Source organism: Mastigoproctus giganteus, chromosome 7, assembly GCF_048544385.1.
Source record: "Mastigoproctus giganteus isolate SK-2022 chromosome 7, ASM4854438v1, whole genome shotgun sequence".
NCBI lineage: Eukaryota > Metazoa > Arthropoda > Arachnida > Uropygi > Thelyphonidae > Mastigoproctus > Mastigoproctus giganteus.
The window spans coordinates 149,549,935-149,572,752 of NC_143581.1; the positions used below are offsets into that span (position 1 = coordinate 149,549,935).

Sequence of the window (22,818 nt, forward strand, 5' to 3'; positions counted from 1 at the left end):
TATTTCATCTCCAGATGAAATAACATCTAGAAATAACGTACTGCATTCCACGTTGTCTCCAGACAACGAAGAATGCAGTACTGTCTCTCCAGCATCAGAGAAAGGGACACTTATGGTGGAGGCTATGTTCTCGTGTGGAATTTTCCTTATTGCACGGCAACGCCACTGCACAATGCGCTCAAGTGGGGGAGGGATATCTTGAAACTGAAAATAACCAATGACTGCCGTGGCCAGCACGATCATCAGACTAAAATCCGATCGATCATGTGTGGGATGCGACAGCCAATTCATGAGTCGCTTGGTGAGCTAAGGTCTGCTCTGGTGGAAGAGTGGGATTTGTTGCCGTAAAACCTTACAGACACCCTTATTGAAGGGGATCATACGCTGTACTGATGTCACGTGACTATATTTTCTAGCATCTTCTCTCGACTTCTCTATTGTGATGGTAATTCTTATAAATGTCCCTTATACCTGTCCGAAGTTTCTCGCCGTCTCCTCATTTCATCGTTATTCTATGGTTAGTGTACTAAAGTTATTCCAGTGTACCAAATTCTGTCCCTGTTTCATTGCAATCTGCACTAGTTACTCACATTTTCTATGTGTTCTGTTAATTTTGTCGAGCAGTGTATATTACATATGGCAGAGTACGACCTAAGTTGCTGATGCGCCTAAAACCTTACAACAACAATAATAACAACCGACTAGCCGCATCCCTTCATGGCTACAATGTATCCGTTTGGGATGGGTTCTTCCAACAGGATAATGTGCCAATTCACAAGGCCAGAATTGGAAAGAAGTGATTCATGAACATGAGAGTGAATTCAGCCTTCTGTGTTGGCATCTCCAGTCAAGAGGTCCCAATATGATTGAACTATGAGGTGGAACGAGCTCTTCGGAAGAGATATCCGTACCCATCCAATTTGCAAAAACTGTGAGAAGCAGTTCAGTCAGAAAGGATCGGCACCCCTGCAGCTCTTTTTCGCCACCTCTTATGATTTCATGCCATGATGATGTTCTTTAGGCTAAAGGGGATCTGCTTGATATTAAAGAGGTCTACTTAATAAGGTGACTAATCAGTGAACATTCTGTCCTTGTCTTTATAAAATCGCAAAACTTGTCCAACATTTTTTGAAGTCTTTGGGCTATTCTGGGTCATGATAATGCGGTTTTCTTATGATTTTTAAAGGTTCGTCAAACTTTGGGAGCCTATTCTACTGAACATAGGGATAATATGACTTCATGTGGACATAGGTCTGGAAATTCTTCTTTTCAGAGTTTCAGCCTGTTTGTTATTATTATCAACTAATTGTAAAGTGAACTGTCGTTTGTCCTGAAGTTACCTGTACGTGAATCGGGATTGAACGTGTTATTTTTTTCTTATCAATAAATATTTGGTACGCTTACACTGAAATAACCGGCATTTATTTTAATGTTGATCGAACTGGAACAGCAGTGAAACTCAGCGTCTCTTCTGGAAAATATTTCTATCTCGGCGATGTCCAACCACGGATACATTTGCAGCCATCCATTGGCATCTTTGAGAGACAGGTTCCTTTTCGCCTATTACCCCTGATTGAGGAAGAATTTGAAGTGTCCGAACATTAATCTGCTTTACTGACACAAAGGACAAACAAATCAAGAAGGATCCTAAAACTAGGATTCTCCTTGATCATTGAAGATCTTAAAACTAGCATGAGAAATGTAGGAGCAGTATTAGTGCTACACATTCAACTGTATGACACACCTGGTGGGAAAAAAAAGCTGAGTTCGAATTCCGTCGATGGCGGGGGGGGGGGGATTTTTATGGTCTTTTCCACAACTTGGCTGAGTTCGTCGGTTTCAGGCGAGGGTAGATGGGTTTTCTCCCGGAAACTATAGTTTTTCGTCCAGAAAACGGCCTCAGAACACACTTAATTTACAGACAATATACACGAAGCAACATGGCTTTAGTTGCCGATTCTCCTAAAACCCAATAACAATCAACTGTATGGAAAATGCTTCTTGGACAGCAACCCTGTCCATATAATGTACAGCAAGCGCAGGCTGTCTTACAAAACGTTTTTCACCCACGAGTGTGATTTGTCAGTGGAGTTCATGGATTGTCAGTAGATTCTGTTGCAGTGTCTTGGCCCTCCTTTTTCTACTGTCCACTTTCAATCGAAAAATCACTATTCACAAGAGAAGCTATATGAATTTCTGCAACAGCCACCAATTGACACATGAAAATCCTCATGTTATTACCCAGTATTGGCATTAGCAGCAGTTGCACTAGAATGTTTTATCTGATATTATTGATAACTACCTGATTGGTCCATTTTTCTGGTGACCTGCGCTCAATGACCAAAATTATCTATATTTCTTTGAGAATAAACTACTTGCACTTCTGGAAGAACTTCCTTTGATAATTTCCTTTGGTTCATGCATGGTAGGGCTCTTCCACATTTTAGCCTTTCTGGTTGATGATTTATTTATAATAAGGATCCTGACGGTTGAGGTGAACCAACTGCGCAACGTAGACGCGTGCTTATTTTAATCCACTGGATTTCTTCTTATGGAGACTCCTCAAGGCTCTTGAGGCGTCTCCATAACACCCCGATTGGTAATGCGTAAATTCTCCGAGGATGGATCGTAGATATCTGCCAACAATTCGGAAAGATGTGGAAATTTTGTAAGGTGTTTCGACAATCTATGAGATGTTTTGAGGCGTCTATTGCTGCTCAAGAAGGCCATTTGGAACACCTGCTGTGATGTAGACATAAAGGAGATTTTTATCGGTTACTTACAGTGTGCATTAATTACTTTGATGAACGAATTTAACTTCATAATGGTCCTTACTTTAGAAGGGGGAAAATGGACTGTAAATATGAAGGGAATGTTTCTGGACCTATCTCCTTAGGAAACATTTTCAGACACGACACTTCTCAGTGTCCGTGTCTGCCATTTTCTTTGGCAAATTTCAATGACATCAATCTTGAAGGCTTCGTATAAATCGTATAAACATTTGCATATTGTGTGATTTTTACCTCTCAATGTATTTTACAGAATCCGTAAATCTTTTGACAATCCGCTTCACTCTGTTGGCAATATGCGGAATTTCCAACTGACCTTGTCAACTTATGCGCGTAATTTCGTTTTATCAGTACCAAGTTTTTGCGTGTTATTTATTTATTTTTTTCTTGCCTGGAACAAAACCACCCATTCAGTATGTTGTCAGTGCAATCATTTACAATGTCGGCACTGTAGGAGCAGATGACGTTGGAAGTTCAGCAGCTGAAACTTTTCAGATATTTAAATGATCTTAAATGATTCTCCAGAAACCGATAAATTCCCACGCGAAAACTGCTGTTAACGCGCCGAACGGATTTGATCGAAAGAAACAAACGAGTTACTATCGGAGAAATGGTTGAAGAAATGGACTTGTTTGATCGCACTAGTAAGCCGTTATTCTGACAACACGGGGACAACTCCGTAGGGGTGTTAGTACCCCAAAACAGCCACAAGAGAAATGAATAGAAGAGAAGTCAGACCTTTCGGACACTCATAACTAATCAAGATATTTCCCGTATGAAACAACGCAATAGTTGCTATTCATCCATCGTAATTACCTACTTTACTTCTGAGCAGTTCAACAGAGATGGTTATACACTGAGTGATCACTGAATTATGACCACCCCTATGAAAACTGAATGCGACACGTTGCCCACGTGAGGTACGAGAGTGCGGAGTTGGTCGACTTACGTAGCATAGATAAGGTGTCAGTGGTTCAGTAGATAGTAAAATTCCGAGCGTGATGGGTAAAAGGACAGATTGTGGGAGCTCGGCGAGCTAGTGTCTCGATTTCCAAAACGGCTGAACTGGAGGGATGTTCGAGAGCCACCGTAGTTAAAGTGTACCAGGACTGGCGTCAAAATGGTCAAACAACGGCCCGACGACAAATCTGCAAAGGTCAGCGAAAGGTTGATGTTAGAGGTGAGCGCCGGGTACGAAGATTTCTACAGGCGAACAGGTGCAGCACTATTGAAGAGTTGACTACCCAATACAACATGGGCCAACCTGGAACAATATTTGGCATGACCATGCGTCGGACGCTCGCATGTATGGACTATACCAGTAGACAACTCCTACGGCATCCTCTCCTAACCAAAGTTCATCGGCGTAAAAGACTCACCTGGTGCAAAGAGCATGCAAGTTGGACGTTAGAAGACTGATCGGATTAGTCACGTTGTTTACTCCACAGCGTGGATGGTCGTGTACAGATTTGGCGTCAACAACATGGGGCTCTTCGTCCATCATGCATGGTATCAAAAGTGCAGGCCGGTGGAGGCTGTTCTATGGTGTGGAGCATGTTTCACTGGTAGGAACATGGACCCCTGGTACATGTGGAATAAGGTATGAGTGGTCTCCGCTATCGTCAGCTGCTTTCTGACTGTGTACACCCCGCTATGTTACACTTTTTCCCGAATGGCGATGGTGTCTTCCAAGATGACAGTGCGCCTAGCCATCGGGCACTTGCTGTGCAGGAATGGTTTGAGGAACACAGTTCTGACTTCCAGCATATCGATTGGGCTCCGTACCCCGCCGATATCAATGCCATAGAGCACTTGTGGAACACTATGGAAAGGCATATCAGGCGGCTGGATACACCAATCGCCTCCATACCTGCATTGCTGACCGCATTACACACAGCTTGGTTGGCCATACCTCCCGAACGCTTCCAACATCTTGTTGAGTCAATGGCACGTCGGATAGCTGCTGTACTGAGGGCAAAAGGAGGATCTACGAAGTATTAGATAGGTGGTCATAATTCATGATCACTCAGTGTATGTCTTTATAACACTCCTTATGGATGGTGTCATATGTTCTGCGAAGACTACTTTAAAGGGAAATGGTTTTGTCGTTAGAATCATCATCTTATTTATCGATTAGATTTGTTGGAGACTTTCATCTGCTGCGGATTTCATTTGTTTCCTACCGATACTAAACTCAACAGATGTGCTGTACGATATTTTCAACCATTCCGTTATTTTGTTGATTGCAGGAGAACCAACAACACTTTTCTGTTTCATCTATTAAGACTTTTCATCTCTAACTGGGATTATCATAATGTACAATATAGCACAGAATAAAGTAACATAGATTATATTCATATCTACACCCTGAGGTTAAGGAAGTTGCGAGCCAGCAAGACATGATGTCATAACGTTTGCGTGTTAAGAGTTAAATGTAATTCGAAATTAAGAACTGGACTTTTATGCCTTTTTGTTCTTCAGCTAAACCGAGTTAATCAGGCTCGATGAGGATTGTATGGTTTGTGTTTTACTTGGAGAAAATTTCATTCCAAAAACATTACAAACCTACTGGAGAACACATAAAATTTACAACCACCAAACAAACAAGCATTTTCAAATTATGGATTACGTGATTAGTAGTTCAAACACCCTTGTGCAGTTGGTTCTCAAATGGGTGTTTTCTCGGTTTCATTTACCTACTTGGTAAGCGAAAACCCTGACTTTCCCGACACCGGCTACCTCGGCCACGGTGCTGGAAAAGTATAATCGTTAAAGTTCCTTGCGTCAGTGATGAAATTTCAACTCACGTCTTTTACGCACAATGAGTGAGGATGATGATTATAACCCCTCTGCCCTCGCGAGGACAAACACGCCAATTTACAGACAATATACTGACTCCTTTGATATAGACATGCTTAGGAACTTAGAACTACACGTTTAGAAGACCACTTTTAGAAATATGACCTTGTCCCCGGTAGTAATGCTACTGGGGACAGGGTGGGTAAATGTGATATTATCTAATTACTGTCAGATAATTATTAAATGTACATATTTCTTACTTATTAATCGCTCGTTTATGAATCCGATTTTCAGCTTTAAAAACAGCGGTGTTCTCCTATAACGATAATTGTATTAAACAGTGGGTGGGATTATCGAAAAAAAATGCAATCTACCCTAAAAAAGAGGGCTTATTTCTAAACAATTAAGTGGTCTACACGATTCATAACGTCTTCATTGAAGAACGTTGGATAAAAAAGCTCCACTTATCCTTGATTTAAATAAACTACGTGTTCAAATCAAAAGAATTTAAGCATCCCTTCAGATGACTCCCTACCATTAACTACCATCGTCCATTGACTTTTTTAAAAAGTTTTTCGAAACAGAACCCTCACTGCAGTAACCATTTGGCATATATTATCTTTAATGTAATTACACGCCAGCTCTGTTCTTTTATTCCAAGATACACTGGGGATATTTCTTTGGTGGCAATATTTAAGATTTATAAGGCTCACTTATTATCATTAATATACATTAAGTGAATAGAATTTTTAAGTCAGTTAGGAGACTCGGCTTCACTTAAGGTTGAAATGACTTAATTTTATTCATGCGAAACTTTTTAAGTACAGAACTCTCCTTAAGTAAACTCAAGAAATGTATTTCCTTCGGTATTTATTAAACGAGGTTGTTTATTTTATAAATTATGCGTATCTTCAGAAGCTGACTTTTAAATGATTATTGTAGAAGGCGTTTATATTTGAAGGCTCAACTTTAATGCGGTAAATAAAAATTAGATTTAATTTTTGAAAATAAGAGAGTGGTTTATTGTTGATAAGGTAATATTGCATTATCTGTTTTTCTTTAAGTTTCTTTGGAAATCAAGAATAAATATTAACTAGTTTTTTGCGTTTATGGTTATTTTTTAATGTATACGTAGTGGGAAAACTGAGAAACAAAGGAAATAAAAAACAGAAAAGAGTGTAATTATATACGCAATTTGTATGGGAAAATGCCATTAGAATATAAGTTTAAATTTCAACGTTGAGCATTAGTATCTCTAATATCCAGGTGAATGGGTGGGAGAGAGAAATGTTAAACCGTTCAGCTAGATTTAAAATGACAGCCCGAAATATAAGGCAATGATCATTTATAAAGACCGCAAAGGCATGGAATAGTGCAATTAGTAGTACTTGAATATTAAAGTCAATTGGAATTTATCTGATGGTTTTTAAAACTCACGTTTTTCTGGAGGGAAAATTAGTGGAATTCTCTTTGATGGCTTCGCATTTTCTTTTCATGTGAATGGTGCCTTTTGTTCATTCCTGGCTTCTTTTATAGAAATGCAAATCACTTTACCTCGTGTTGTGTTCTCTCTCGTAGTTTACAGTAAACATGAGGCAGTGCCAGAGAATTTTGAAGGGCGTGTTTTTATTTTGATCTGCCATCTTAAAACAAGTTTCAAATAGATTTCCTTATTCACTAAATTGAATGATGTGGAAGGAATGGTGTGTTCCACTTGTTATCTGTGACGATGTAATAGAAACTTGTTACAAGAAAGCAGCTAGGAGATTTCTGGTACTCCGGATTGATTCTGATCATTTGAAAGTGAGAAATGGAATTGAAATAGCCGAAGCTGTAATTCTGTTTGAGACTTTATCATTGCAGTTAAGTATCGTTATACATTTTGTTATCTGTTATTAAGCTTCGACTCTTCTGTAAGCATGGAAGTTATTAGGACAGATATAAGCAACCCATAATTACGTTTTTGTTTTAGGGACGTAGAATAGAATTGTGTGGCGGCTGACTGATAACCCCATTAGGTGTCTCAGATAGAAAGTGGATCCTGGCGCGCCTCCTCGAGGTCAAGGTTGGGAGTCAGGGGACCTGATGTCCCCTGCCCGCGAAGTCGCCAGGCGCCAACACTCAACATATCAACCACATACTTACACACCTACATACACACACACTTGCCGGCCTTTTTCCTTTTCAGATGTTATAGCCGTATATAGGAGAAACCCTGGAGACCGCAATTAAACAAACACATCTTGACCTTGTAGGTGATCCCAAAATTAAGTATTGTGGTTAAGAGTTAAGCGAGCTAGCTGGTCTGGAAATTTCTGAGGATACTTATTTTATAGGATAAATTGCGATTCATGATTTATTCTCTAAAGCGTTTCTTAACATTACATGTAGTTGAACAATTGGATTGAAAATGCAAATCAGCAGTGCACCCAAGTATTTACCATCGGTTGATGGTGGTTAACATAATTTTCCTCCGAATGATTCAAAATGACGACGAACTATTACTATGGAAGAAAGCGATATTCCTCTTTGTTCTGAAAGGGCAGACTAGGTCAGATTACTTGATTTCTCCTTGAATATGCCCCTTATTGATGAATAGATCAGATAAGGTGGGTTTGCCGGACAAAAGGCCCGAGTTTCCGGAACAGAAAACCATGAAATCCTCTTGTGAGACTTTCTGACTGAACCATGTTGTGAAAAGAGCCCAAAAAATTCATCACATCATTCACGGCATTTGAATTTGGGCATTTTGTGGTTGGATGCCAATTATGACCATGCTTCCCTCGAGGGCAATGCATCATTGAAAAAATACGTAAGGCCTGATCTTTCATAATGGTTATCACATATAGGTTGCAACAATGAAACTTTGCAAGGTGAGTGTGGTTTCACTCGCATGGCAATTGGAAACACTCTGAAAATCAGTCTCATGAACTTTCAAAGACATTAGCAAGTCGGATCATATTTGAAGTTTGCAGGAACGCCAAATTAAAATCAAGGGGATGCATTCCTCACAAATGTGCCATAAATAACACAGAGAATTTTAGCAAGAATTTCAGGCACACTTACCACCCGTTCCAGTAGGAATACCTTTATCTTCTTCAACAAAAGTCGTCAGCCGTTAGAAATACAACCCTGTACAGATCACGAAGAAAACGTTAGGCACAGGTATCCTTAAAATTTCCAGTATGTACAGACACTCGTATTACAAGATTCACTGAAGCGAAAGGCGTTAATTAGGTAGGCCTTTATTAAGCCTGACAAGAACTGATTGTTCTTATTTTGGACTGAAAAATTAAATTTTCTGTAAATGAGCAAGTGAACACCCACAACTGCCGCATTTAGGCAACAGATAACCCTCGTTTCCACACTGATTTTGTACTGAGAGACACCAAGATAACAATGTTTTTACGCCGTCTGTTTTTAAGTTGGCTATATTTTCTTTGAAGAAGCTGTGCCAATGGTTTGAAAACCTGCGTGGTTGGGGTTCGGAAATATGTCGGCGTTTAAAGCCATCTTCACACTTCTTCAGGAATGGGATGCAGTCGACCCCGTAATGCACGATGAAGCGTTAACCCATCTCTACCTGGCAGAGACTGCCCTTATGGATAGGTTCCTACATCCCCTTATTTCACAACAGCCAATTTTTGATTGCGGGGTTACATTAAGTATTGTGAGTATACCAGTGATTAGATATCTCCACCCTTTAAAATATGCCGAGAAGTTGCAGTAATTCCAACGCATATGTAGAGTTATATCACGGCTACGTTTAGCAGCAGAGATATTGGTTGGTACATCAACCAGTTGCTGCTGTAAATTTATTAGCCACATGTCTCACTGAAATCTTTTTTTGTGATCCCACCGATGGTGGTATACGAGAAAGGGTTGATTCCATTAAAGAATTTATAACGTGTAGTGTATTATAATAAAAATAACCACTACCCTTATAATTACAACCACTGTGCAACCCGCGAGGGTAGAAAACAACTGTAATCCAAAAAAAAGCCAGAAAACGAAACATCTGCAAGAAGGATGTTTGACATCTCTCAAGGGTTGATTGTGAATTTTCCTCTCTTCGGCGTACTGGATATTTTCAATGAAATATCCGAGTTATTCTTGATTTTTCCTGGATAACAGAAGGAGGCCCTCTAGTACTAAGAGCAGGTTCAATGCTGCACATAGTATTATTACGCGCACGTGATTTCCTCGCGAGTGCTTCGGTATAAGTACAGCAGCCAATAACAATGCGCATATCGGGATGAAATACCAAGTGTCTGCCGGCTGCATGGCTCCAATTCACTTAACAACGGAAACCAATACCTGTTGTACACATCTGATTCTCTTAAGAGGCAGCTCGGAACAATTCCGTACGGATGATACTCAGATAAAAGGTTTTTATTTTCTTCCATTAGATAAACAAAAAGCCTCAGGAGCTGGAAAGCAAATTATCGAAGATTCGACAGAAAGGTGAACAAGGATTCGGCTTTATTCCTTCTTAGGCCGTTTTGCTGCAGTGAGGTGTATTCTGTAGATGCAATGAACAAATCGCATTACATGAATCATGTTCGCTGTCTCAGTACAGTTAGCCATTATCTAAACCACGCTAGATAAATGAGTTTGGGGAAATATCAGAGGCCTCCTATCTGTTTGAACAACAGCAGCTGGTTCATTAGATGACTTTTTCTATAAGTCACAGTCCATTACCCGCATCTATAACATTACTTTAAGTAAAAGTCGTTTTTTTTTACTTCTCGCAAATGGGAATAGCGCTATGAGCAAGTTTCTGATCCAAATCTGTCTATTTGTGGTGTTTTCCATTAGTTTCAAACATCAGCGAATCAAGAAATAAGGTGGAATATTTAGATTGATGTAAAAGAATGCATTCTTTGTAAGTACTGGGTTCTTTTCTTTAAGATATTGCTGTTCAGCACACTGAGCTGTTTATAACCGTCTCCAAACCCTTCACAACGAGACAGTTAATGCTATGTTAGTGTCCATATCCATAATTACAGTTACTTACTCTCAGATGAATCGGCTCTTCGAAGTATATTGAAGGATTAATCATCAACAGTAAACAGATCTTATGTCCTCCCTGGCTTTCCCGTTCACGTTATGGATAACCATCCAGTGGACGAATCACCTGGTTATGGAGAGTAAATGTTTGCAATTAAAAGATGAGGAGCTCTTCATTATCAAACCTTTCCTCGCATTTGCTGGAAGAAAATATCGTGACATTCGCATTAATTGAGACAATAACAGTTGCAGCTAACTTCAGTGGTGTTATTAATGATCTTGAACAAGCTGTTAGTATCATTTTTATAATAGTTAAAAGGAAGCGGACTTTTTCCGCATCTTCCAGAAAGCGAAAATTATTCTCAATCACTCGCGCTTTCTTCATTGTCAAAAAACAACTGTCCAATTCCGCTTTGGACTTTACCAAACTCTTCGCCTCGACCACGGTGAAAGAGCATTATTTTCTAGTCCCAGACCATCACGCTCTGATCTTTTTCATCTCTCACTTGAGGTGATCGTTTTCTCCGATATTCACATTATACAGATCGATAAGTATTGCTCTACTGGTAAGTGCTTGGTGTTGATCTTTCTCTGCAGTAGGAATGCTGCTATCATCTTCAAATTACAATAAATCCTCTAATCTTGTTTCAAACGCCAAAGCAACTAAGGTCATGAGGTGTGAGAATATTGTGCCTGTAATCTGTTGTCGATTTGTTTCAACTGGACGAAAAATCCGAGCTTTTGGTCGATAAAATCATGCGAATTTTACCTGAGAGTAATTTACTCAGCCACGTTGTGAAAACGTACCGTAAAAATTCGTGAAGAGATTGGAACCCATGCGTTTTCCACATGGTATGGGGAGGGAATATTGTGCCACCCGCGAGGGCAGTAAACCCTCAATTATATTATCATTATTCTAGCGTTTTGTTATAACCATGTAGACTAAAAGCTTCATTGAATCCGCCAAGTGAATAGACTCTGCTGAAGCAATTACAATTTAGTATTGGTCTATAAAATAAAAAATACATTTTTATTTTGTTTTGTTATGATTTATAAACATTTTAAAATCGTTATTTTGATTGAGTTCTATCCTGAAAAGAATTAAACAGTTTTATAATGTCGTTTAGAAATGCTCTTGACGCTGTCCTTGAAAAATCTAAACAAACCACCAGTATTAAGAGACCGTAGGATATCGTCAGGCAAACTTATCACCTGCATTCTTACAGCTATTCTCCCATACCTATGAAACTGTCATTATGGGATCCACCGGACCAAGAAAGATCCCCAATCCTCTTTCGGTGGTACTATAATCAATGATTCCAGTTCATAAACAGTTCATCCAAAATCTTCAGAGTTCAACAACTTGAGGTTGAACTTTGCTTATGAAAGAGCCGGGATCGACAATCACCATGCAGATTCACTTTATCCCCCCTCCCTAGCAGGACTGCAGCCTAGAGCCCAAGTGGTTATGACACTTTATGGAGTTTAATGCCATTTGATACCTTGAAGAGGTAATTATCCTACGTAGAAGACGATTATGTACAAATATAATAAAAGCCTTCACGTGTACTCTGTCGCAGTTCTTATGCAGGATTGAATTCATTACTTGTTATAGACTGTCGGCATCTACTGTGGCATTACGACCCTTCGATGTTTTCATCCATTGGCATTATTTGAACCCGTCGGTGTTTTGAGAATCGACAATTTGACCATGAAATGATTATCTCCCATTTGTCTGTACACTGACACACTGTGGAATAAAACTTTTAACTGTGTATACAGGTATTTATTCGTATAAGACAATTAATAAAAATGAGTTTCTCTCTTATTCTGTCCATGCCACGGATGTGAGCAAGGGGAAGAGGGATAATGTCCTTAGGTATTTAATCTTTCCATCGTGCTCGTTAGGTATCTATTTTAAGATGCGATTACGTCGTAGAGCTAGCACACGCTACATTAATTCCACTCGTAAAGCCTACCTCATATCTGAAGTGCAAGCGTCCAAACCAGCTGACCAACTGTCATGTGTGCAATCCACCTTTTCCTGTTTAATGGAACACAATAGCTAGGTAAAAGGTTAGAAGTCAAAAATCGTGATGTATGAGAAATTACCATATTTTTGAACTGTAAAAATGAAAAGGGCGCCTAATATTAACCCGTTGTTTATTGTTCGAAAGTTGAAATATTTTTTGGGATCCATTTTCCGCAGTCAGCTCCTGCACTTAATTTCAGAATACATCGATGAATCCGTCATGGACAAATTACGATTGCATTATAACTCTGCGTGCTGATATCTGCATATTTGGACAATGAGAACGGTTGATCAGGCATGCATGGAGCTGGGGAGGAGATTAGGGAGAGGATGAAGTAAAATTAAGTGATGGAAGGGAATCTGAAAACCTTACAATTAAAGATTGAAGATACCACGAGCTCATTTTGTTGCTCATGGTGTATTATACACACCAAACAAAACTGGTTTTAAACCAACTGAATCTGCCATATACGGAGCGCTCAATTTGTTTGACAGTACTGCTTATACGCACGCGCAAGTACTGAGTGAAACTGTACATATGAAGTATTTTCCCTCAAATTTGAAGTTCAAAATATTGATGCATCTTTTAATAGAAAAAATACTGTAAATATTTCTCTTCATTCCTATTCTTATTTAATACTTTATCAAAGTTTATAAAACCACTGTTATAAAAATGAATATTTCATTAGTAGTAGATTCGAAAATTAAATGAACCTGAACAGATTAAAGTTACCATATTGGAAATGAAAGAAATGATTTCGATGGTCTTCGAAAACTATACACCTTTTTAGAATTTACTAGTTGACTTGTAAAGTTGAGGGGAAATACGAGAATATAAGTTAAATTTCTTATGTTTAATCTTCGAAAATGAAAATGTATGCAAATATTTTGTTTCTTTTCTGGCATTTTATAGTAGGAAGATAGGTGATATGGAGGACCAGTAAAAGTAGTCGCTTACTGCCAAGTCTACGATGGAGGTTAGGAAATGATAAATGATGGCATAAAATATGAATCTAAAAATGGAAGTGCACATATATATCTTCCCTATTTTTAATCTCTTGCATAAAGAACCCTGGAATTAATATATGGCGTACATATTCTTTTCCATATATAACTCTGGATGCATGAAATGAATCAAATCGCAAAAGCGAAGAATGGTTCTTTTCTTTAATAATCGTGAAAAATGCTTCGATATTAAAATTTGAAAACGAAAAAAGTTGAAAATTCCAAAAGAAATACTCTGAAGTGGAAAGTCTTTCAACATTTTTTTCCCCGATTTACTTTCAAAATCAAATAGAACCAATCATATCCGCCGTTACGGTGCCCTTGACGTTAATCGTATTTTCTACATAAAGCAATCCCCCGGAGGAAAGTGACCTAGATTTCTTTTCAAATATAAGGTATAGTTGGGTTGGCTTAGGATTTTTATACGACACATCAAGCCAGCAGCGATCTCTTCCCACCCCCTGCCTTTTTATGTCCAGGGCTCGTTGTAGAAATCAAATGATTTCAAGGAGAGACACGATAGACCTCATTCGCGGAATTCGATAGACAGAAATATTTTATTCACAGAAATGTGAAAAACGAAACTTGGTTGGCCGCTGTGCCATATGCAGTTTGCTGCCATCCAAATTCATTAATACAACTTTCTCTTGCCAATGCTACGAATTCTGGTGTATATAACGAAAAAGAAAAGGAAGCACGTCTTAAGGATTATGTGAAACACGTGATCATAGGAAGGAAAGCATATTGAATCCTTAATATTTTGAATTTAGTATTCGGATGGAAGAACAAAATGATGAATGAGGACTATTCTTTTTGGTTTCACTTGTGTGCTGGAGGGCTTTTTATATTTATTAAACAGCTGACTGAAGTTCAAGGCCACCTTTCTCAAAGTCTATCATAATAACTCAATATCGTTTAGGATTGCTAAGTTCTTGCAGATGTTCTTCGCGGCATTCTTTGACGCAAATTAATTATATTAATTGCATTCGCCGCTTGAATTAGTTAGATTATTTACCTTCATCACATCAATTAATTTTTACTTTCTGCCACCTTAAATATCTTCCAGTTGCGCACCATCTGTAATCTGAGCGAATGAGGTACTACCAAACTCCGCGAAGACTCTCATGACATTCCTTATCCCGAATTTGTTTTATTGTTAAAAACGAATGGTTGAAACTTCTTGAAGTTGAAGTGTTACTAAAATGTATTTAAGCAATCCATACGACATTACAATCAAAATTGTATTTTGACCTTGTTTATCTATGTTAACTTAACGGAGATGTATATCGTGCGATGTGTCCCTTTCGGGAGTGAAACTGTGGCTGAGAGGTTGTTTCAAAGAGTAGTGCATGGTGCTGCCAAGAAGACACTAAATAAAATGGAATTTCTTCCATCCAGCAACTGATAATCGATATAAACATTTCTGTTCAAGGACACTTTTATAGAAGTTATCTAAAGTACGCACATTCAGTCAGTTAAAAAAAAAAAAAAAGAGAAAACCGGACACGTGAATTCAGGAACGTTTCAACACCTACTCATTTATCATAATTACACATACTCTATGTGTTACAGAAAGGATTTCCAACTACTAATAAAATGCCTTTAACGTAATTTTGGTCATATCCTCATACTGCGCATGCGCAAGCGATAGAAATATTGTGGCGTGACATTGTTGATGACGTCAGGAAAAAAATTTCACCAATTTCACCCATTCCAATGGAATTTGCTTCCTGGGCAGCTGTATAATGTAATTTATTTGAACGTGTTTTGAACTGTGAGGAAATAACAGAAATAACAAAATGTATATCGGGAAACATCGAATTATTTATAGTTTCGAGAGCCATATAATGTGCAAACATAGCTTTATTTTCTTCTAATATTTATTTATTAATTGTTTATATTCCTTATCACAAAGTAATGTTGATTGACACAGCCGTAACCACGATGTGACAAACAAAGAAACATTTTCTTGACGCACATACTTAAAAAGTCCAGCTAACTTTCACAGTAACATTCGAAGTACTGAATATTTGTTTCGGTTAAAGCAAAGCTGAAGAGTGAAGTGGCAGCACATTATTACGTGAACCACAGTGGAAGTTTATGGCTGCAATTACATATTTTTCGATTTATTTTTACATGACAAATTCAGATGATGAAGAATCATTTTAATAACAACAAAGAAACAATTATTTCATGTAAGATCACTTCTAAAATATGGAATCGTCCATAGTTATAAATATAATGGTAAATTTACGCAACGCTGCAGTTTATTTTTAACAAAATCACATTTTATGATGTGAACGTGATTTTGATTGTATGGATCGTGGAACTGATTGCGACTGCCTGTTAATTCGCATAGAAAGAAAGAAATGCTTAGGAAGGATAATCCTGTTTTTTGACGATGTATTTTCTAGTCATAAAGCAGTTAGTTGAGATTTCAACCGAATTGGCAGTGGTGCTGATTCGAATAAAGAAATATAGAAGTGAGGGATAACAAAAATGAGCAGAAAAGAACCAAAGAATTAGTAAATCAACAAAATCTTAAATCAAAATCGTACCACATATAACAGATTGATTTTTGCTTCTCATTTTTTTATAAATAGTACGTTAATGTAATAAACAGACAGTGAATTCTCTCGAATACTATGAGAGTACGAAGTGTTAAATATATTGCACGTATATTACAGGACATGCTGCAATTCAGATTCTGAGTGAATTTCTGATTTCTTAGACTGTATCTGTATTCTGAATTTTAAGCTTCTTACAGGCCCCAAAAATATGAAGAAAAATAAAATGTATTCTTACAAATTTCCGACCCATTATCTTGAAATCGTTCCTTATAGCTCTGACACAACAGTGCTTCAAAGTACAGCTTGTAAGAAATATTCAATTATTTAGCACGAAAGCAATTGAATTCTTGTATAATGAAACATTACATTTTATCATTCTGGATCATTATTTATACAAATATATTTCGAACATATTTAATGCGCAATCACGCATAGATATACCATGGTAAAATACTTCGGTATAGGTTTTTTTGGCACTTTACAGTACGATCCATTTGACAAACTGATGCTTATGAGAAACTGAAAACCTCAGAGATCATGTGTCATCGTTGAAAAGAAACCAACATCGAAACCAAGTAGCTATACGACTAAAGACCAGCCATCGAAGGCATCATAGGAATAATCTAAAGTAGTGTGTGTGGGATGCTCTCGGATATACCCTCGACGTATTTCAATGAAAACTCTCAAATTTAGAATTGCACAGACTTCTCGAATGAGGACCATGATAAAATGGTGAACATACGAATTTGGCCTATTTCAGTTAACCGGATTCAGGTGAATTCCAGAGAATAGACCATATGGCTTTAGAACACGTGATGAAGACACATAATGGCCTCCGTTGCCTAGAGAAAAACAGATTATTTTGATCGGATTATTAAGGAATCCGTTGACCATTTCTCTAATTTATCAGAGTTACAATCACTGCGTTGACTATTTATAATAATCCATAAGGATTACAACCATTGCGGTTTGCTAACATCATCTCTATGGTTTTTCTTCATATGTAGCAAATTCTACATATTGTGTATTTCACACTGCACTGCTTAAAATTCTTTGTCTGAGAGCTATAATCGGAGCTAAAATTTATGACATGAATTAAGAATATCGCTGTTAGGGAGGTCTTACATTAATGATAATTTTGATTATTGAAGTTTGAACAGGACAATCGCAAAACTCCAGTTAGCTTTTAAGACTCAGTTCAGCTCTTAAATCTCTCAACAAATTTGCTTGTTTGCAATTAGCTAACGATTTTTCCAAATAGGATTTTCATTTCTAACACTTATGCATCGTTCAAACTGTCTCCATCAGCTATATATGAAGGCTTCATTTGTGTTATATTTCTCCACGCAAAAATTTATCACAAATACCACTTTATTGTGCGGAATGTATTTCAAATAACTCAAACTCGGTAACATAAAGTGCGATTCAAAATGTGTCCACAGTTTCGTGGATTTCACATGCAGTTTAATATAGTTTTATGATTGACGAATTATGCAAGCAGATACCTATAATAAAATTTAATTATCTTCTTGTTAATTTTCACCTCTATTTTATTACAATCTATTACTTACAAAGATATATGAGTATGGTATCTGCGCGTCCACAAGAAGCCTTTGAATATCGAAAATAATTGGGAATTAATGAAACTGTGGAAGCGGAATAGCTCAAAAAAAATCTGGAGCCAGTATTATCATTAATTTTATTCAAAAACTGCTGTATTACGTCATTTGGTCTTCGGTATGCACCAATTTTAATGCATCATTCGGTAACGCTATTTTAATCAACCAATTAAATCAGTGGTATACACTGAAAACAAAGCTAGCTGATGCCACAATTGGCATAACCCTTAGGGATGACGCGCTATCATCTTTGGAAAGCTTTAATTTTGAGTTACGCATGCTTCGAAAGCTACCTATCAGTTAAATTAAGCACTTGTAAGCAACATTATGGGTGATTTTCCCCTGATACCGAAGATCCTGATTAGTTTATTAAATTTTACTTGCAATTTGTAACAAAATTCGCTTCATTTTTAAAGGATTTTATTATTAAAATCTTTTGCTGTTGATCGATAAGCGTACAGCTTAACTTAATATCATCTGCAGCAGTCTAAAAGAAATTTGCTTTTATTTCATGATTTTAGTATTTGTATTACGATTTCTAAAAACGTATTGAATAAAATTAATTGTGCCTCGAAGTAACCTGGCAGCATTTGAGGAAACTGAACGGTATCAGTTGCTCTGCTTCTGAGCAATACTGTATTTTATTAGGAACAAATATCTGAGTGACTTCCTGTTTTATAATTCTCAAAATATTGTTTTGGTGATATAGGAACACGGCAATAGAAAATGAATGTAAATAAATAGTATTATGATTGAAACTTCCTGATTTGGACCTGCGTAAGTCAAGCTTATTTTGTTGACACCATTAATGAAACAAAATACTTTATAATAACCAGCTAATCTATTAATAAAAAAATTTTGAGAATCTATTTTTGATTAGATCCGTGTATTATTAGTGGAGTTAGACCAAAGAGAAAAACAGCAAAGCATGAGATAATAAAAGACTTTAGAGATCTGTTTGTGTATTAACCAGTGACAAAGTGGACTAATGAGCTGTAAGATCATTGATTTAATATTTCGAAAACAAAGGATTTTATAAGACTGACTGGTGCATGGGATAAGACTAGAAATAAAATTGCTGTAATCCAAGTAAAACTGAAAATCAGAGGAATACAAGTTGGTTAGACTGAAAGAGTACTGGTTTAAGATAAAGTGCAATAGAAAGAAAATCTTAAAGCAAAAACGCATCAGAGCTTGGATTTCGAAAGTGCAGACTTTGTAACAAGCGAAGTTAAAAATAAACTTGGATATGGCGGAAAGAAATTCTGTGGTAATGCAAGTTTACTGGAAACGGTCTTCGTCATTACAGATCGTTGTCTGAACCAAAACAGAGTGCAAAAAAGGAGGGTATGAACATCAACCTTACCATCTGAGTTCGATACAAAAGAAACTGAAGAAATCGATACACCATAACAATCGCAGAATGTCGGGGAGTGGTTAGAAACCTGTCATTACAGAAACTGTAGAAGAAGAAGAAGAAAGGTGGGAAAAGAGCTACACGAAGCACATTTTTTGTAATACGAACACCCTTTAGAAGAGTGAAAGTTTCTTTAATTGTTAAAATTATTAGATAATAATAAAACTTTACATTGAAAATGGGAAATAAAATCTCGGAATAGGTTTAAATCGCATAATAAAAATATTACTTCAGTAGCTGTTACTGGGATGACTAAGAATTCGCAAAATGGATAATTCAAAATATTAGTTAACTGCGTGAAAATCGACAGAATATCAAATTCATACCCATCGTCCTTCCTCCTTAGGCAAATTGGAAGATGAAGCTCTGTAAATCTTTGCATAATATTCGTTTGTCTATCAACAGGAAAACCTTTGTCTTATAAACACTACCAAATTGAAATATAATGAAACTTTTCTACAATCACTGTAGAAAAACAATGTTTATGGTTAGAGAAAGAGGGATGAACAGCAATTAGTGATGTAATGGGCATGTGCTAATATGGACGGTAAGATATAAGGACTTTCTGGTCCTCAGGGAGATTAGTTTGTTAAACTTTAAGGGGCGGGGGTTGTCTACAAGAATAATAAGAGATGTACGTATAGGAAACCAACATGGGTGAGGTATGGGAGGAAGACAGACTGTTAGTTTCCCCTCATACACATAAACATGTGTGCAGAATTGCCCTTTTTTGTAATGAAAACCAAACTAAATCAAATCGAGTAAGCGAACCTCTGCTTTTTTGAATTAACGAATGATAGTAGATAGATGGAATCTGTCAAGTATTGAGTCTCTCTGCTGATGATAAGCATTTCCTCAACCATGAAATTGCTTGTAATGTTATTTTCTCGAAGTGCTACATACGTAATTTTTAGCGAGATAATCCTTCATGATCGGTAGGGATTTTTAGGATTTAAGTAACAAACGATAGATATTTAATTAATTTCTCAAACAAGTTTTTTTTCGGAGAGAATATTCAGTACTTCGAATGTTCCTAGTTACTGCAACAAACATTACCAAAATTAACAGAAATGCCAGAATTCTACTGAGGGATACCTGGTGAATACGTAATAGTTTTACACAATCGATGGCTCATGTCCATTTTTACTACGAGACATCGGATATAACGTTCAATGCTGTTTAAAGGAGTTATGAAGCAAAATGAAATAATCCAAGCAGCATCGCACTTGAGACTTTTACACTGAGTACACATACACACGCGCAAGCACTCACTCACTCACACACACGTACAGAGACAACCGTAGCTGATAGCCGGAGGGGAGGGGGGGGATTTGTGAGTGCACTGTCCGGAGTGATGACTAGAACTCCATTGGTTTATCGATCGGTTTCTCGTCATGTTATCACCACCTGCTCTCTTCTCTCCGTTCCTCTTCAACATGGGAATGTGTTGTCTTATATCACTGACCCAGTCGCCAGGGGGGAAATGTACTTGCCTCATCATCTTACCCTTTCTTTTTTTGCGTTTCCAAAAATTATCTTCATAATTTCTTCACAATATCTACACCGTGGAAGAATTCATTATTATTCTTACACTGGCCCTAGAAAAGAAGTTTATGCCATTTCTCTGTTTGGTTGGTTGTTGCAGTTTGATTCACGAGGGTTTTAGTTGAGCCGATCCTAAGTGACTTTCAAGTTTGCGTCCATTTTGTCTTAATTTTTTTTTTCCCGCACTGCACAAGACACCAGCACAGAAAGAAATATTGGTTACCTCAGCAGGTGAAGTAACTTTCGTAGTTAAGCTATTCACACGATATATAAGTCCGTCTTCTCATGGTTTATTTATTTATTTTTTCTCTTATATTGTCCACTTCGTGCTAAATGGTCCATTTACTAAAGTGAGCACTCGTCACCCTTGACCTTAGTCCCGACGCTGTCGGCCGACCTCAAGGCACGGTTACCTGCGAACTACAATGTCAAAGTGGCTGTAGATGACCACTAGTGCGGTAAGAAGCACATTTGGTGGAATCAGTTGTGAGGAGAGACTTGTCTGGCGACCGTGCTGCATGGCTGCAGGTTTTTCCCCTAGTAACAAGAAAAGAAAAAAAGAAAGAAGCATGAGACACCGATATGGACTATGAAAAAATACAGAGATATATATAAACTAAACTGCAAGTTGTAATTTGAAATATTTTACATTTTAAAATTATAAATTCAACAAAATGTATAATTTTAAAATGCATAAAAATATTTAAACTATATTTGAAATAATTTTAAGATATAATTTTTAAAATAAATGAATTTTTTTAAATAAAAATTAATAAATAAAAAAGCCTTTTGTTTATTATAGTGGCAGGCCTGCACCATTAATACACTAATCTAAAACACAAATGGCAAATCTGCATCTCTACTGAAATTAAGTTATCCTTGTGATGAAGTTGTATTAAGTACGAATCCGTTATATAGTTAATTTCTCTTATCTCTTTATCATTTTTAAGTTAACAGATGAGATAGCACAGGAGTGGTACTTGATCATTGAGCCAGAAGTAATAAAAGTTCCATGAGTGAATCGAAGCAAACTCTTTCTTCTGTAACTGTTGAATAACACCTTACGATCTAAGACGATTTTAGGACTGTCTTAGTTAATTTCTGGTACCTCTTTATCACTTGAAATGAATCACAGCTTAACCTTCCATTTATGCTGCCAATCTGAAGTCTGTCTACAAGTTTCTCTTACTGACCATACTTCGCAGACTTCCTTAACGTTCATGCCAACCAAATTCTTTACTGTCTAGGAAAAAGGATGAACCACTTCTGTTTACTTCAATCAGAAAGCACCAGCTTTTACGGACATCTTAGAGTGATTACATACCAGACATAAAAAAGTAGCTGGTTCTTTGAAGCATTCCAATTGTATTCAGTTGATTGTATTGATGAAGTCCTAGAGAAAAAAACCCCTTTTTTATAAACCTGCTTTGTCTGTAAACGAAATACTGGAACTGGATGGATAGAAATGTATAAAAACTTACTGTCTTTAAGAAAATTATTGCTAAAGTATTATGTGCACGGTTGAACTTACAGATGCCCATTAATAAAAATTCCTTCATACAAATATGCATCATATTTTGGGCCGTTTATTGAGATAAGGGATTTCTTTTTTTTTTTTTTCATTTTGCCAAGCTTAACACCACAAGGATGGCCTAAAAAGTAATGCTCCAGAAGAAAATATAAAAGACTCAGTCCTTTTTAGTTTTTCGCTACCAGTTTTAGAGTTTAGAAACATTCCTATAAATATGTAGGAATGTTTCGAAATTCTCTGTAGCAATCAAACTAGTTATCAAAATTTCTTTTGGATGCAGGACTCGTTTTACTCAACTTAATACTCAAAGAACAGCCAATAAAGTCTTAGGTTATCGTCAATAAACTCTTAGGTCATCATTTATTAAAGAAGATAATGAAACTTCCTGTCTAGGAAGTTTCATTATCAGTGGAAGGACCTTTTCCACACGGTTCTAAAGAACAGCGGGCTTGGTCACTGCGCTAGCCACGAGGGTACTCAAGAAACTGGAGTATTAAAAAC

At 37.2% G+C, this 22,818-nt stretch overlaps 1 protein-coding gene across 2 annotated transcripts in view; it reads right to left on the minus strand.

Annotated features, from left to right (window-relative positions):
* Positions 1-18,946: 18,946 nt before the first annotated feature.
* The window catches only part of LOC150083257 (V-set and immunoglobulin domain-containing protein 10-like), a 571,635-nt gene continuing 567,763 nt past the window's right edge, over positions 18,947-22,818 (minus strand). For both annotated transcript variants that reach the window (XM_090377133.1, XM_090377134.1), the window contains exon 5: positions 18,947-21,323. In XM_090377133.1, coding sequence (XP_090233259.1) covers positions 21,196-21,323 — 128 coding nt within the window. In that variant the 3' untranslated portion in view covers positions 18,947-21,195. The remainder of the gene's footprint in view (positions 21,324-22,818) is intronic.